This window comes from Anser brachyrhynchus, assembly GCF_964034855.1.
Source record: "Anser brachyrhynchus genome assembly, chromosome: 1".
Lineage (NCBI taxonomy): Eukaryota > Metazoa > Chordata > Aves > Anseriformes > Anatidae > Anser > Anser brachyrhynchus.
Genome location: NC_137694.1, coordinates 176,043,888 through 176,058,548, shown reverse-complemented (window position 1 = coordinate 176,058,548; position 14,661 = coordinate 176,043,888). Strand labels below are relative to the sequence as shown.

The 14,661-nt window shown below is 34.8% G+C and overlaps 1 protein-coding gene and 1 long non-coding RNA gene across 4 annotated transcripts in view; both read right to left on the bottom strand.

Annotated features, from left to right (window-relative positions):
- The window catches only part of DIAPH3 (diaphanous related formin 3), a 239,336-nt gene that overhangs the window by 88,228 nt on the left and 136,447 nt on the right, over positions 1-14,661 (bottom strand). For all 3 annotated transcript variants that reach the window (XM_080575719.1, XM_080575717.1, XM_080575718.1), the window contains one exon: positions 5,513-5,637. In XM_080575719.1, coding sequence (XP_080431845.1) covers positions 5,513-5,637 — 125 coding nt within the window. The remainder of the gene's footprint in view (positions 1-5,512; positions 5,638-14,661) is intronic.
- On the bottom strand, positions 16-5,504 carry LOC308187598. Its single transcript, XR_013944817.1, has 2 exons — positions 4,753-5,504; positions 16-3,402 (listed from the first exon to the last, which is right to left on the bottom strand). It is a non-coding gene; the product is annotated as an uncharacterized lncRNA (long non-coding RNA).

The window sequence follows — 14,661 nt, the reverse complement described above, 5'->3', positions numbered from 1 at the left end:
CTCCAGGCTTTTGTGAAAGGTAGTTAAAAAAAGGACAATTCTTACCTTCAATGAACTGTAAAATTCATCCAACACTAAACTCATAGAACAAGTCAGGTTACTGACAGGATGTCTCTTAATTCAGGACATCCTGAAAAGTCTCAAAGTCCTGCATCCATTCTACCGCAAATACAAATGTTTAGATTTTTAAATTAGTACCTTCTGAAGAGTATTTGTCAAATAATACCTTTTTCTTGACTTACTCAATCCTTTTTATCTCTATACTAAACATAATACTAAAACAAATTGACATATATTTGTGTCAGTGTGTATATCCCACGTATTTACGAACAAAACCAGTGTTAGCTGGACTGAAGTCCAGACCAGATATTAAAGACATATATATATATATAAAGGAATTATACACTTTAAGTTAAATTTAAATTGTTTGCCAAAACCACCCTCTCTCTCATTACCTGTCCACACAGTCAACATCCCAAAGAGTAACATGCTATCCTTTTTCACCTAACCAGATCCTGTAATCTTTCAGAGCCCCTAGGATGCTAGGATATCTTACAGGTTTTGGTTTGTTGACACTGCACAGTTCAAACTATGTGGCTGATTGGATAAGCAGCAGTTTACAGGCAGTGTGAAGTTTCTGCTTTGCAGTTGAAATGGGTTTCTTCTACCTCACTTGAATCAGGCTCTGATTTGGCTAAGTACTACTTCTTCCCTTAATGAATTAGCATACGCAACAGGAAAGAGGAACAGGGAACTGATCAGAAAGAAAGGACTGTATTCCCAGATGAAGGGCATCAACCAACTTATTATCTCTCAGGTATTAGTTCCATAAACTTTTGTGAAAATTGCTATCACAAATACACTCAGTGGTAGGCTACAACTTGTCAAGTTTCTCAGCTGCTACTTAGAAAATCATGAGATGTGAGCTGGACTGATATAGAAGATGTAGACTAAACTACTTAATTAAGCTTTCAATATGCAATTTAAGTACTCTCCATAAAGGCACTACATTTTCACTTTGAACATCCAAGTGTATTTTGTTCACTGTGATTTTTATTGAACATTACATTGAATGGATTTAATAGTCTAAATCAATATAATTTCAATATCCTTTGACTGTCCTAATTAAAGCAAACAAATGAACTGCAATAATGACTATCACTTCTTTTCAGCTAGTATACATAAGATGACTGACAAACTAGCACAATTTAATGTATAAGAGAAACATTCATAATTATAGACTTGGTCAATAAAAGTGCATCAACTGTGCATCTATCTGACTTCCTAAAGAAACAAGAATGCTAATCAGTTCATTAGGGGCCTTTGGGTTGTGATATTTAGTGACAGGATGTAATAGCCTGCTTGTCCATGGAGCCTAATTGTACTCAGGATGAAAAATTATTTCCAACAAAGTACCATCCTTCCTTTTTCAGATTTCCTGCTGATTTCTTTTTATGAGCTGCATGCCTTTCAAGACTTCACCATCATTCAGCTTTCCTTGTCATAGGAATAAAAGTAAAGACAGGTCCAGGCTTCATCATGCTGTGCAGGATTATCTAACCTTTACATCAAACCTTTTTTGCTTCGTAATTTATTGAAGCTCCTGTTTTTCCAAAAGTGAGCTTCTTTAATTAGTGTGTTCACAGACATTACTAGAAACCATATGAAACTTTACTGTTCTGAAATTACTGCCTTTCTACTAGGAGAGGTAGTAGGTGAGGGCAAACTATTCCTGTTCATAACATTTTCTGTTCAAAATACTGTTTGAATAGTGTAATATAATGAAATATATATTATGGCTGGTTTTACTTGTACTGATTTATTCTGAGTAAGACAAAATATTCATCTCACCTGTTTCTGACAGCAATCAATACCCAATGATTAGGGAAAACAAGAAGAAAATAGGGTAAGTATAGCATGGTAATTAAACTGATGTAGTATTTAGCTTCTAACAGTCTCCAGGTTAGTGATTTTCTGAGCTAAATCTACCTCTGGACTACTGTGTTTTAGAGCTCCAGACATACTGTCTTTAGTTAACTATCTAAGCCTTATATGAAATTCATTTATATTATCATTGTCTACAACATCCTGAAAGTAAATGCTACAGTTTAATCATTTGCTGAGAAAACACTTCTGTTAGTATGTTCTACCCTTCTGGACAGTATTTTACATTGGTTATTTATAAATATTTATAATAATTAATGAATATGTTCCTAGCTTTCCTCTTCCATGGCATACAAAATTACAAGTTTTTTTTTTTTTTTACTATATTCTCCTAATTTTTTTGCTTTCCAGTTTCAGAGTCCTGACCTTTTTAAACATTCATCATACAGAACCTTTTGCCTGCTGCTGGTTGTTGTCAGTATTCTCTACCGCATCAATAGGTGTACAATATACTTTCTGACATAGGGTGAAGGAAGCACTCAAGATTTTTCTGATTTTTACAGCAACTTATGTTTTCTCCTTGTTTCTAACTACAGTTGTTTACAAGAACCTTTCTTACAGATACATTACACCATAGTCACTGAGGTTAAGTTGCCCTTTTGTCAGTATCTACCAACATCTGCCTTTTGGCACGAGTTTTTCAATTATATTTTTTAAACTAGACATTAGTCCAGAATAAATAATCATTCCACTTTTCCCCTGAGAACTTTGTTTCCTTGGAAGTCTTTGTTAACACACCTTGTTGAAAGATGAATGAGAATTCAGCGATGCTCTACTGTATGTCTCACCCTTATCCGCATTCTGTAAGGGATCTGCAAGGAATGGTTCTTCCCTTTACAAAGCCCACACTGAACTTCCCCCATCATACTGTATCTCCCACATATATATATATATATATATGCGTGTTCTGTCTTGCTATACGTTGGTTCTGGTTTTATTTGGTCTTCACCAGTTTTCTTGGTACAGAAGCCAAACTTACTGCTCCAAAGCTCAGATCCTCCTTGCAGCCCTTCTAAAAAAATTACGTTCATCTTCTCAGCTCCAGTTCCTCTGGCGTCTAAGGCTTGTAGTCCCAAAGCTAACAGTCCGAACAGGCTAACTTAGTTCATGTAAGAATATGTAGTTCAATAGCTACATATCTGAGTTCACTTTAAAATCTTTAAAAGTATTCTGTGACCAACAGTTAGTCCTGGGGATTTATTGCTCTTTATTTTATTTTAAAAAATACTTCTGCTGACTCCTTCATTTGAGATCATCACTTCATATAAAACATTGCACAGCTGGGTCAACCAAAGTTCTCCCGAAGGGCAACTCTTGCAAACAACTAATTTAACTTTTTGGTTACAGCTTATCTTCTTGGCACACATCGATAAGCTACGTCTTCAGTAGCAGTACTGTTTCTGAGATGCTTGAAAAGCACAACGATCCTCCTCTTCATTTCTTAAGATGATCACTATCCTTTTTGAAGAAATCAGTTAAGTGCTTTAATATTCTCCATATACAGGGATGGAATTTTAACTCAGAGAAAAGTTACGCTATTTATTGACAACGGTCCACCCATTTCCCTCTTTAGCTATTGTATTTTAACTTCTTGCACTACTGCTTTACAACTGTGACCTATTCTGTCTCAAATGCAATTTATAACCTTCTATCACACTATTCCACTAACTTTCTGCCATGAGGTTTCAGAAATTCCCAATATGTCAGTAACACAAAGGGAAATAAGGCATCCTACTTAATCACTTTTTTTCAGATGTTCAATAGTAGCACAGATTTATTTCTCAACTTACTTTTCTGTGCTTTCCTTCTTAAGAAGGAAACTAATTTCTTCAGGCTATCCTTCACTCATTCCCAAGTGAATTTTGTTACCTTCTTTCATACCTGTTTTATAGGTATGGAGTTGGTTCAAATTGAATATTAGGAAGAATTTCTTCAAAGAAAGGGTGGCTAGAAATTTGAACAAGGCTGCCCAGGGAGACGATAGAGTCACCATTCCTGGCGGTATTTAAGAGATGTGTGGATGTAGCACTTTGGGACATGATTTAGTGATGGACTTGGTAGTATTAGGTTGATGGTTGGACTTTATCTTTTCCAACCTAAATGATTCTATGGCTCTATGATTATAACCACATCTCTAAAGACAGCTGTATATTAATTTATCTGTTACTTCAAACCCTAGTCCTCAGCTTAAAAATGTAAAAGGTTATAGGGTATTTTAAATGCCAGAATCATAATGTTTTTAGATTAAGAGGAGTCTGCCTTTTTCACATATTTAATTTCTTAATAAACTTCATAGACCACACATCATTTTCTTAACCAAGCACAGACAGACTAGCTTTGTTTCTGAGAATGTTGTCATGGATATGTTTTCCTCTAACCTCCTAGTAATACTTTACTTCTTGCCTTTCAAAACCACTCTCCAAGTTCTCCTCTACGCTATTGGCTTCTTCAGATACAAAACTTACGTTTCACCCTATAGAGACACCATGCTGGTGGGTTGCAGCAAATCTCTCAAAACAACGTTGAGCTGGAAAAGAAAGGCACTGACAGCAACAACAAAAAACAGAACTATTTCAGCAACAAAATACGTGACCTTACAAAAAATTAGTAATAACATTGAAAGGTTACCGATACCTCAGAGAGTCCAGAGAAGGCCTAAAGCCAAGTTGTATACACTTTGGTTGCAGCTAGTCTACTAAAGAGGGAATTGGTCCTAATACAGCAATGACAAAAGCCAGTATATCCACTTGGCCTCAGGGTCTCTTGCCGCCTTTTAAGAGTATTAGATTAATCAAGAGCAACGAGTACCTGTCTCCCGAGTCCTCCTGTCTTTATACATAGCAAAGTAGTCTTCCAGTTAGGTAATGACCTAACTATGCCTACTAAGGAAATTTGAACTTGTCTTTCTATGTCTGCCAATATTTTTGCTTCCAGCATGTTCTTTGTGCCAAGCATATATGGCCAACGCCTAGAAGGGAGGTTTAAGTTAAAGAACAATTTTCTCGTAGAATGACCTTCCTGTCACAAGGTTTCTTATGAGAGAAACAGGCAGTTAAGTTGGCCATAGGGTTTTGGAATAAATAGTAAGAAGAGGAATTTTGACAAAAATAAGACCAGAAACCTGTTTTCATAAGCTATGAATCTCATTTCAGCAATACGAGAAATTTTGTTTTCATGGTTGCATGTACAAAATCATTCTCAATGGTAATGCATACACTGCCAAACAAACAAACTCAAGGTGATGTACATCCTTCTCTAATATATTCTTATGAGAAAAATCAATTAAAGTCAAGTGCTTAACAGTCCTATTTTAACTACTTTTCACTAAGACACTTATACACAGAATAAGACCTGACAGCATTTTTCCCCTCATTCTATTCATTACAGATGAGTACTTTAATTAGGCTGTTCATGTATTTAGTTTTTGAGAGAAAAGAGTTATTTTTTTTTTTCAGAAATAAATGCTACAGACTAGATAAAAGCTAGGCAAAGACATTTAAAGTTTAAAGGAGTGCAGTTAAACTACTTCTGTGTGTGCTTTTTTTTAAAGGAATACTCCAAAGGATATAGACATTTTTGCTACAAACTTATCATGCTTATCTTCAGCAACTGGAAAAGTCTGCAAATCCTTCTCAAGCTGTTGGAGTTGCCTCTCCATATGCTTCAGGCTCTTCTCCAGGTTTTCTGCTGAGACTAAAATACAGTACATTAACTCTGTTAACACCTTAAATGAGAAACATTGTTTGTAAAATATGCAAGTTAAAACCTTATCCAAATCAGCATACATTTTAAATTCTGAAATAAAAGCACACTGACCAAATTACAAGACACTCTCCAATGCTCAGTTCTCCTCACTTACGCAGTTGCCTTATTCTGATTAGATGAATGCTGTTTAAATGCTGAATTTTGTTTTATTCTTATGCTTAAGATATAGCACTGCAACTAACAGTCTGTTTTAAATAACCTGAGATATACATATGCCAGTCTGTCTCTTCTGATTAACAACTAGAGGGAAAGTTTTGAAACGACTCCAAGTACCACAAAGCTTTCCTAAATCTCATTCTGTTAAAACAGAAAAAATACCAACATTTGTATGGTAGATCATGAAGAAAATAAGACCCTGAAAAAACAGAGAAAATGGGGCCATTAAACACCTGTGTATGAAACCTAAAACTCAACTCCTTAGTTTGATAGCACAATACCTAATAAGAAACACAACGGAATCTACCAGAGCCAAAGTGCTTTTCAAGGTAGAGGGAAGTGCAGACACTGAGGTGAGCCAGAGCAACATAGCGCTTAGGAGAATGAAAAGAGCAGAGAGGAAACATGAGGGATTTATAGCAGGATGCAGAAAAACTGTAAACTTTCTTTATCAGAAAAAGAGAAATTCAACTTCCAAACACTTGAAGGAATGCATGGAAGTTGAACACTTGATCTGTAAATAGTTGTTCAAAATATCAAGACCATAAAGGTAAGATCAGGGTAACTCCTGTTAGCATGTATTCCAGCCTGGACTTATAGTACTTAAGTCAGTTAAAACTTATTTCCTGTCTGTTTATGAAGTAAAATTAACCCTTCAATATGTTCCATTGAAAAAATATTTAGAGAAGAACATACTTTGAATTTTAGTCTAATGGCACACCTTACTTTTTTTCATCATTTATTCCGTTCACAATATACTGTACCTATAAACATAAAGTTACCGTCATCTACAAAAACCCTGGATAAAGCTTTTGGCCCTATGAAGGCAGTAAGATCTGCAATGGATCCATGATTTCATCCTGAGTAGCATTATGTGATAGAAAATGAGATACACTCACTGAACACATCTTTCTTTCAGAAAAGTCTGACAAGGGTGCCCATATGACTGGATTAAAATGTTGCATAGCAACTACAATTCCATTCATAACAGAAAGGTTAACACAAGTATAAAATGTATAAAGTATATGTATAAAGTATAAATGTATAAAGTATAACCTGTGAAAATGCTAATGCAGCCTAAAAAAAGCCATTTCTATACAATCATTCTTAAAAAGAATAAGGGAATATAAATGTATGTTCACATTATAATTTATAACTCAATTCAGTTTATAATCATAATTTAAAGAATCCTCTGTTTACTCTAACTCGCTGCTTTCCAATCGTATGTCAGACATGACAGATTTTCACTCAGTGACTGGCAAACCCTAATCATCACCAGATAGGTCATTTAGCTAGTTAAGAAACTGTTTCAGAAACAGAGCTAAAATTAGATGACAATGCTGACTACAGATGTGTTTCGGTCTTCACAGGTTTCAGAAACCAACCTGTTTTTAATATAAAGTCATATTTTTGCTGGCAAAAGAAGCCTTTGAGGGTGGGCACACATAATTTTAAGACACTAATTTACTTAGAAAGCTCCTAAGAAACACAGAATATATACCTTGTGCTTAATATTAACTATCAATATCAGATAGTTAATATGATAGTTCTTCAAAACATAGCTTGTCTTGCCTTAAAATGAGTTCACAGCAGAAAATTAAGATAACATACATAATATGAGAATGATAAGACCCAGCAAATACACAGGTTTAAAAAAAAATGCAGGTAGCAGCTGAGAAAGAGTCACTTTCTTTTCGCCAGATAAAAGATCTCAGTGCCTAGAGCTGATTAACAGGCTGTATTATAACTCAGTGACAAAGCACTGAGATTTTCAAATTCTTGCTTTCAGCAAAGCCATTTTTTATTTTGGTTCCTTTAGTTCTTTTGACCTTGAACAGTTATGTATTTGATCAAGGATCTTTACATCTCTGCCTCATTCTGTAGCTGGTTGTTCTTTTTCTCTCTATCATGATTTTAAGTTGTTCCTGAGTATAAACATTCAGCTTTCCTTTCAATTCAGCAATGTGAATCTTCTAGATTTATTTTCCTTTAAGACTATACTTCTGTTGATAGTCTAACATAGAGGCTAGCTTGCAACATATCGGTATTAGTTTGGAATTATTGCAACTTTAAATTGACTGAAAATAGTTGAAAAATCAAAACTATAAATCTAATCAGCTCTTGAAAAAGATCCCATGAAATACTTACCGACATTCACCCATGCCCTTCTAGAAAATATGGCATAAAATCTGAAGTGACAGAGAAGAATGGTACAAGAGGAAAGGGAGGGTGGGGGAGAACAAACTTTTACCCCTAATCCTGAGAGGATTCATATATAAACCCAAGCAAATCTGAAGTGAACAACTGATATAATAAGTTTGGAAACTAAGTGAAAGATGAGGGTTTTGAATGTTAGTGAGCCCACAAAAGAAAGTTGCTTGATGAAATACAATGCATGCGTGCCTGAAGAATATCTCATTTATACCCTCTGAACTCTCCTATCCTTGTCAAAAAAATTAAAGACAGTAATTACACTTCCTCACTTTCTGCTTTTCAGGGTTGAAACAACTAAACAACTTTGTTCTTCATGTTTCCTCTCTTGATTCAGGTTTTCTAATGCCATGACTATTCCAGAAGCCTCTGTACCTGCATCTGTGTTAAAACCTCTCTACATAACATTTCAGGCTCACCAGCCCTTTTAATGTTTGCAGTACTGTTCCTACTGGAAATACCTTATCTGATTATCTTCAGGTAAAATATCCTTTTTTCTTGACCAGAGCTCTTATTACAGCATCAAGATGCATGATCTTGTACTTCATACTATCGACTTTCATTTATTTTACTCTACATCCTCAGGACTATTCAGTAATGACAATCTAATCTTCCTCTCCACTGACAATACTGCCTAACTGTATGTCAGATATGTTTGTTGCTTCGATACCACAATTTTATTTTGTTGCCATGTTCCTTTTAGACAGCATTGTACATTTCTTTCACTTTTTATTCTAATGAACAATTTTCCATTTTCCATTATATCAAGTGATTTTCTGAAGTCAAGATAGATTTCATGTGTCCAAAAAAAATAATAATATAATAATAGTCAAAGCTAGCAAATTAGTCTACTACTTTTGCTATTCATTTTCATTTTATGTCATTCTGATTAACCTCCGCATATTTGATTATTCTTTCCTCCAAAAACTTTCATATCATTAAGGTCAGATAAAGAGATGTGTAATTGCCTAAAATCAATCCTTTCTGCTCAGTTTCTTAGATGTTCTGTAATCATACAACACTATTGTAGCCACAGTAAAACTTGGTAAAAATCGTACTTATTGAACTTTTAGTTCCATATTTCAGTTATCTCAGAATGCAGAAATGGAAAATGGTATTTACAACACGAGTATATGGAACTCTTATTTTCTTTAAAGGAATTTCTATGGAAACCCTCTCCTCTCCCCCACCTCCAGATCATTATTCTTGCTTAAAACTAAAGCAATATTTCTTCTAGCTTTGTGACAACACCCCTTTCATCTCTAATCCTAGAAATAACTCTTTAAAGCAAAGCAGTACTACTTGTGTTCTCTTTCATTTATATTGCCGCAAACCTTCAGTTACTTTTTGCAACAGATATTTCAGCTGGTATTTTAGAAATCCCACATGCTGCCCAACCTCTATGACAGTTTTCTTGGTCACCATCCCCATACCGATAGAATCATCCTCTCGCCTATGGCTGTTTAGCCTTTTTTGTGCTATTCTGGCTACTACATTCTGAAGTGGACAGAGTGACAGTGACATGCTGATCTCTGGCCAGATGTAAAAAACTATACCATGAAAAAAAGGATTCTGACAATATACTATTGCTTTTCCTGTTTGAACTTCACGGATACTGGATAGTGGACAAAGCCTACTGAGTGATTCTCTAAAATTGTCAATACACTATTAAAGTAGTATTTGTTTAGTACCATCGAATGACAAAATATAGCCTAAAAAAAAGCAAAACAAAGCAAACAAGAAAACCTTCATTGTCAGATGGTCTAAAGCACTAACACCGAAATAGTATGTAAACAGAGAGGCTTTCTGTTTCTGTAAACACCAGCTATAGTTAGTAGAAGAGGCTCAGCTATAGTCTCAGCTATCCATTAACCGCAATAAAATGTAGTTGGATATATTCACTCAAGGTCACAGACGAAGACTAAAAATACAGCACGCATGCTTTATTGTTCCCAGGATGACCTCTTCTCTTGCCTTCTACAGACATTTTCTTGTTTTCTTGACTTTTTTTAAATAGGTGCTATACATTATTCTTGTTGATTTTTTTCCCAAAGCTCTGATAATGGCATTCCCTCTCAAGCCTGAGGACTTTCCCTTCTGTAGGCACAGCAGCCTGCAGCTGCACACATGAAAGCAAAAGCTCTCTAAGCAGGATTTAATTAATTTTCTCCTGTTTTGAATTCAAATATAAGCACAGTAATGTAGCATAACTGGTAAACAATGTATAGACGTTTTTGTACCCAGGTTCCTAGTAACAATGGTACTATTATCTCTAGGAATAGACCTCAGACCTTATACTAGCTGAACCCTATACTAACTGCACAAGAGCCCTGGTCCGTTGTCTTGAGAACTTTCTGTGCAAAAAGAAGCTTGGTACCGTGTCTATTTTTATGATGCACAGTTTAAGCTCAAAACATGAAAATATGGGCAAAAGTTGAAAACTGATTCCCCCAAGTGATGAATAATTGACCATCAGTGAATTGTCTATCATTGGACTGCTGTTGAAAGAAAGAAGCAGCTGCTAACCAAGGGGAAAAAATGACCAAGCAGCAAAATATGACACCTGCCACAGCACAGGAAAATAATATCCCTGTGTTGTGCAGTACACATGTGGATAATTTGGAGGAGGGAGAGAAAGATGACACATGCATCAGTTGGGTTTTCCTTCACTGAAGAGCTTTTGAGCCTCATCACTTCACCCCTTGGGAACAAAGACCATGAAGTACTGTGCTGACTGCAGGGTGTATATACTCACAGCTAATTTGGGATATGACTGTTAATAACTGCTTTCAACATGCAGTAATATTGATTTATAACAATTAAGAATGAACCATTAGCATGAAATGTTAATGAATATCAGTCCAGTAAAGTTTTGAAGTTTTAACCTGACCACATTTATCAGTCTTCTAAACAATCCCAACACCGCAATCTCTAATCTTAAAATAGCTGTACAAGTAGAGAGACACACACACATACAGATGCATTTGCAACACCTCCCTGCTCATTAAAATTAAACTTTCTCGTCTTGAAGAATCTAAACATCTTCACAATTTATTCATATCCAATTCTTTTCTATAACATTGCCCTTTCTGCCATTTTAATGCTCCTCTTGCAAACGATTTCTGCATAACTTACTTGTTTTTAATTTGTCTTCTAGCAGATATCTACCCTTTTCATTCCAGTACATAAATAATACTCTATTTGTCTAAATCTCACCACTGCCTAATACTCTTTTTACTCGAGTCTCTCTTTTTTTTTTTTTTCCAGAAAAGCCATTAAAAATAAATTTCAGATGACGGACATGGAAAAAAAACAGACCTCTGCTTGGTAACAAGTCTTCCAGTTATTTTGCATGGTCATCATTCTTGAAAACTACCATTTAATGCAGAGGAACATCCCAAATGTAACTGTAAATAAACTGGAAAATAAACCTTGCATTTAAAAAGGGCATTCTCTCTCAAAATAAAATAAAAATTAAGGTGTTTAGCATATTAGTTATAAATATTTTTCAAATAAAGCTCTGAATGGATGACTATTTCACATCTGAGTCTGCTATGAGAACTTACATAATTGTACAACCTGCAAAACAGGAATCATCTGTTGATTTTGGTACTGATTGAATGTAATGGAGTACGGAGTAACTCATGAAGTTTGTACTGTTTTCTGAACATACAAAAAAGCCATCCAACAAACAGTAATCCTGGTTACCCTGTGAATGTGCTACTTAAAATAAGAAAATAAGAAAAAGCCCAAGCAATGCATAATAGAAAGATTTTTTTTTTTCATACTAAGAAATTTGCCATAAACTTTTCAAAATTCTGTAATAAGAAAAATGTTCTTTTTGACATATAAATTGTGGTTAGCATATATATTAATATTGCTCTCTTGAGCTGTCCTAATGTTTTTAAATGTTGGAGGTGGGAGTGTTGTGCATTTTAATGAATCTAGATTAAACTTCACTCTCAGACTTGGTCTTTTTGTGCCATAGATGGGGATCAGAAAAAGAGAAATAGCAAATACTAGACAAAAGCAGTGATTCACAGAATCAAGAATTGGTTGAGGTTGGAAAGGACCTCTGGAGGTCATCTGGTCCAATCTTCTGCTCCAGCAGGGACACCTACAGCAGGTTACCCAGGACCCTGTCCAGACAGCTTTCAAGATCTCTGTGGAGGAAGAATCTACATCTCTGGGCAACCTGTGCCTTTGCCCCACCAGTGAGTATGCTGGGGATAGGCAAGAAACTGGGAGGGGACACAATCAGGCTAGCTGAGCCCAACTGACCGTTCCATACCATACAACGTTGTGCTCAGCAATAAAAGCTGGGGGGAAAGAAGCAGGAGGGGAGACATTTGGAGTTACAGCATTTGTCTTCCCAACTAACTGTTACGTATGATGCTCTGCTTTCATAGGCATAGCTGAACAATTGCCTGCTGATGGGAAGTAGCGAATGAATTCCTTGTATTGCTTTATTTGTGTGCACAGTTTTTGTTCTCCCTAGTAAACTGTCCTCATCTTAGCCTATGAGTTCTCTCCCTTTTACTCTCCAGATTGTCTTGCCCATCCCACTGGTGGGGAGCGACTGAGTGGCTATGTGATCAAGTGGTGCTTAGCTGCTTACTGGCATTAACGCACAAAAAAAGACATTACAGAAAAGATGCTATTAAAATACTTCTAATATCAAAAATAACTATGTGATAATGGTAAATCTAAAAAAAATTAAAATGTATGCATTAACACGAGTGTACATATTAAATGTACGTGTATCAACAAAAGATAGTTCAAGCAGCAAACATGTTAAGTATCTAACCCCCAAAATTGATAAGACAAATTCTTCGTCTTCTTCATTCAAATTCAATGCTTATGTGTTTACCAGTACTTTCCAAAGATTTATTTTTCTTTTCCTTCTTTCAGTGAACATCGAGTAACATTTAACTGAACGTTTACAATTCTCACCTGGAAAGCTAACTAACAGCAACACTTGCAATTTATTACTATTTGACTTTTTCTTCCAAAATATATCAAAATTACAACTCGATTCCTATTTAAAAAAAAAAGTCTAACTATCTATGAAAAAAGTGAATGAAGTCTCAAAAATGAGAAAACGGCTAAATTACTTATGAAGTAACAATGAGTGATGACTTTCAGAGGAAGGAAAATCTGCAGTTTTATACAGTTACTACAATGTCAAAGGAAGACTCTATATATGGTTACCTGTAAGGCCTGAGTAAATTATAGTCAATCAAATAAAACAACAGCCTGAATAAATGCAATATAAATCCTTAGAATACCATAAAATAAGAAATTAGTGAAGTGCACTAAATTACAAAATATTTCTCATCTGGAATACTAATAGAAAAGTAGGAAAGTCATTACGTTTGAAAGAAGAGACAGCTTTAATTCTATGAATCTTCAGAAACTGTCATATCAGTAAGCTCATTAGCTACAATGAAAGTTCCTCCTGCTGATCTAAAAGTACTTAAAAACAGGATTTGTTATACTTCAAAGCAAAAAGGTATCTTTAATTCATGTACTGTAGCAGTGAATTAAGCCTACTTCTAGTATTACAAAAGTAAAAACTATAACTTTAGCATGTAATGGGAAAAAAAGGGCAAATTAAATACCCTGAAGTAAACTACAATTGCATAGGTAAAATGTTCCTTGCTGCTTCCCTGTCAAAATTATATTTAAAAAAATACATTTTTTTTTCTAAAGGAGTAATTAATTTACATATTTTGAATGTTTTGTCATTTATAGAGTACTATAAACTACATGTTGGCTTCACAACTAACAGACATCACTGCTTTTAAAGTCTTGCAAGTTACGTTAACTTGCATTGAAGAGTTTAATGTACAACACTTACTGGACACTATTTAATGAAATGAGCAAGAATGTATCTTGTAAAAAGGATAAAAAACCAAACTGCTAAACATTTTAATGTTCTAATGTTCACATCAGAAATAACTTGACAAAGAAGCTCTAAGAATGAGCTACTATGAAATAAGAAAAGATATAAGGCAAGCTACAAATGGGCTGGCTGATAAAAAGACAGTTGTGTCATGAAAGAATTCTAAAAGGGAGAAATTTGTAGAAGACTGTCGACAACAACATGATGGTGGGAGAAACTGAAGATCAAACCTAAAAACAATAAAGAACCAACATGCATAGTATAATTCCATTTTTATACACCGTGTTCAACTTAAAATTAAGGTGCAAGTGCCATTTGACTAACATTAACAGAAAACTTTTATTTATAATTTAAAGGACACTTGCAAATAATAGCTTTAGCCCGTATATAAAATGTGAAATCATTGTATTTATGGAAATAAATATGCAGATAGGAAATAAAAACAGCTCACAAAAAAAAAAAAGCTTGCAACAAAGAAAAATATATGAGAAAAATATTCTTATGAAATTTCACTAATTTATTCTTGGTTATATCAGTTTTAAAAATTACTCCAGAGCACAAAGTTCAGTAAAACCATGAAGAGAATGGCATTCCATCACCTCTACAAGACCCTAACCTTTGCTAGGACAAATAGCAGAGAACAAGATTTAGAAAACAACACTGAAAGAAAATATGAACAA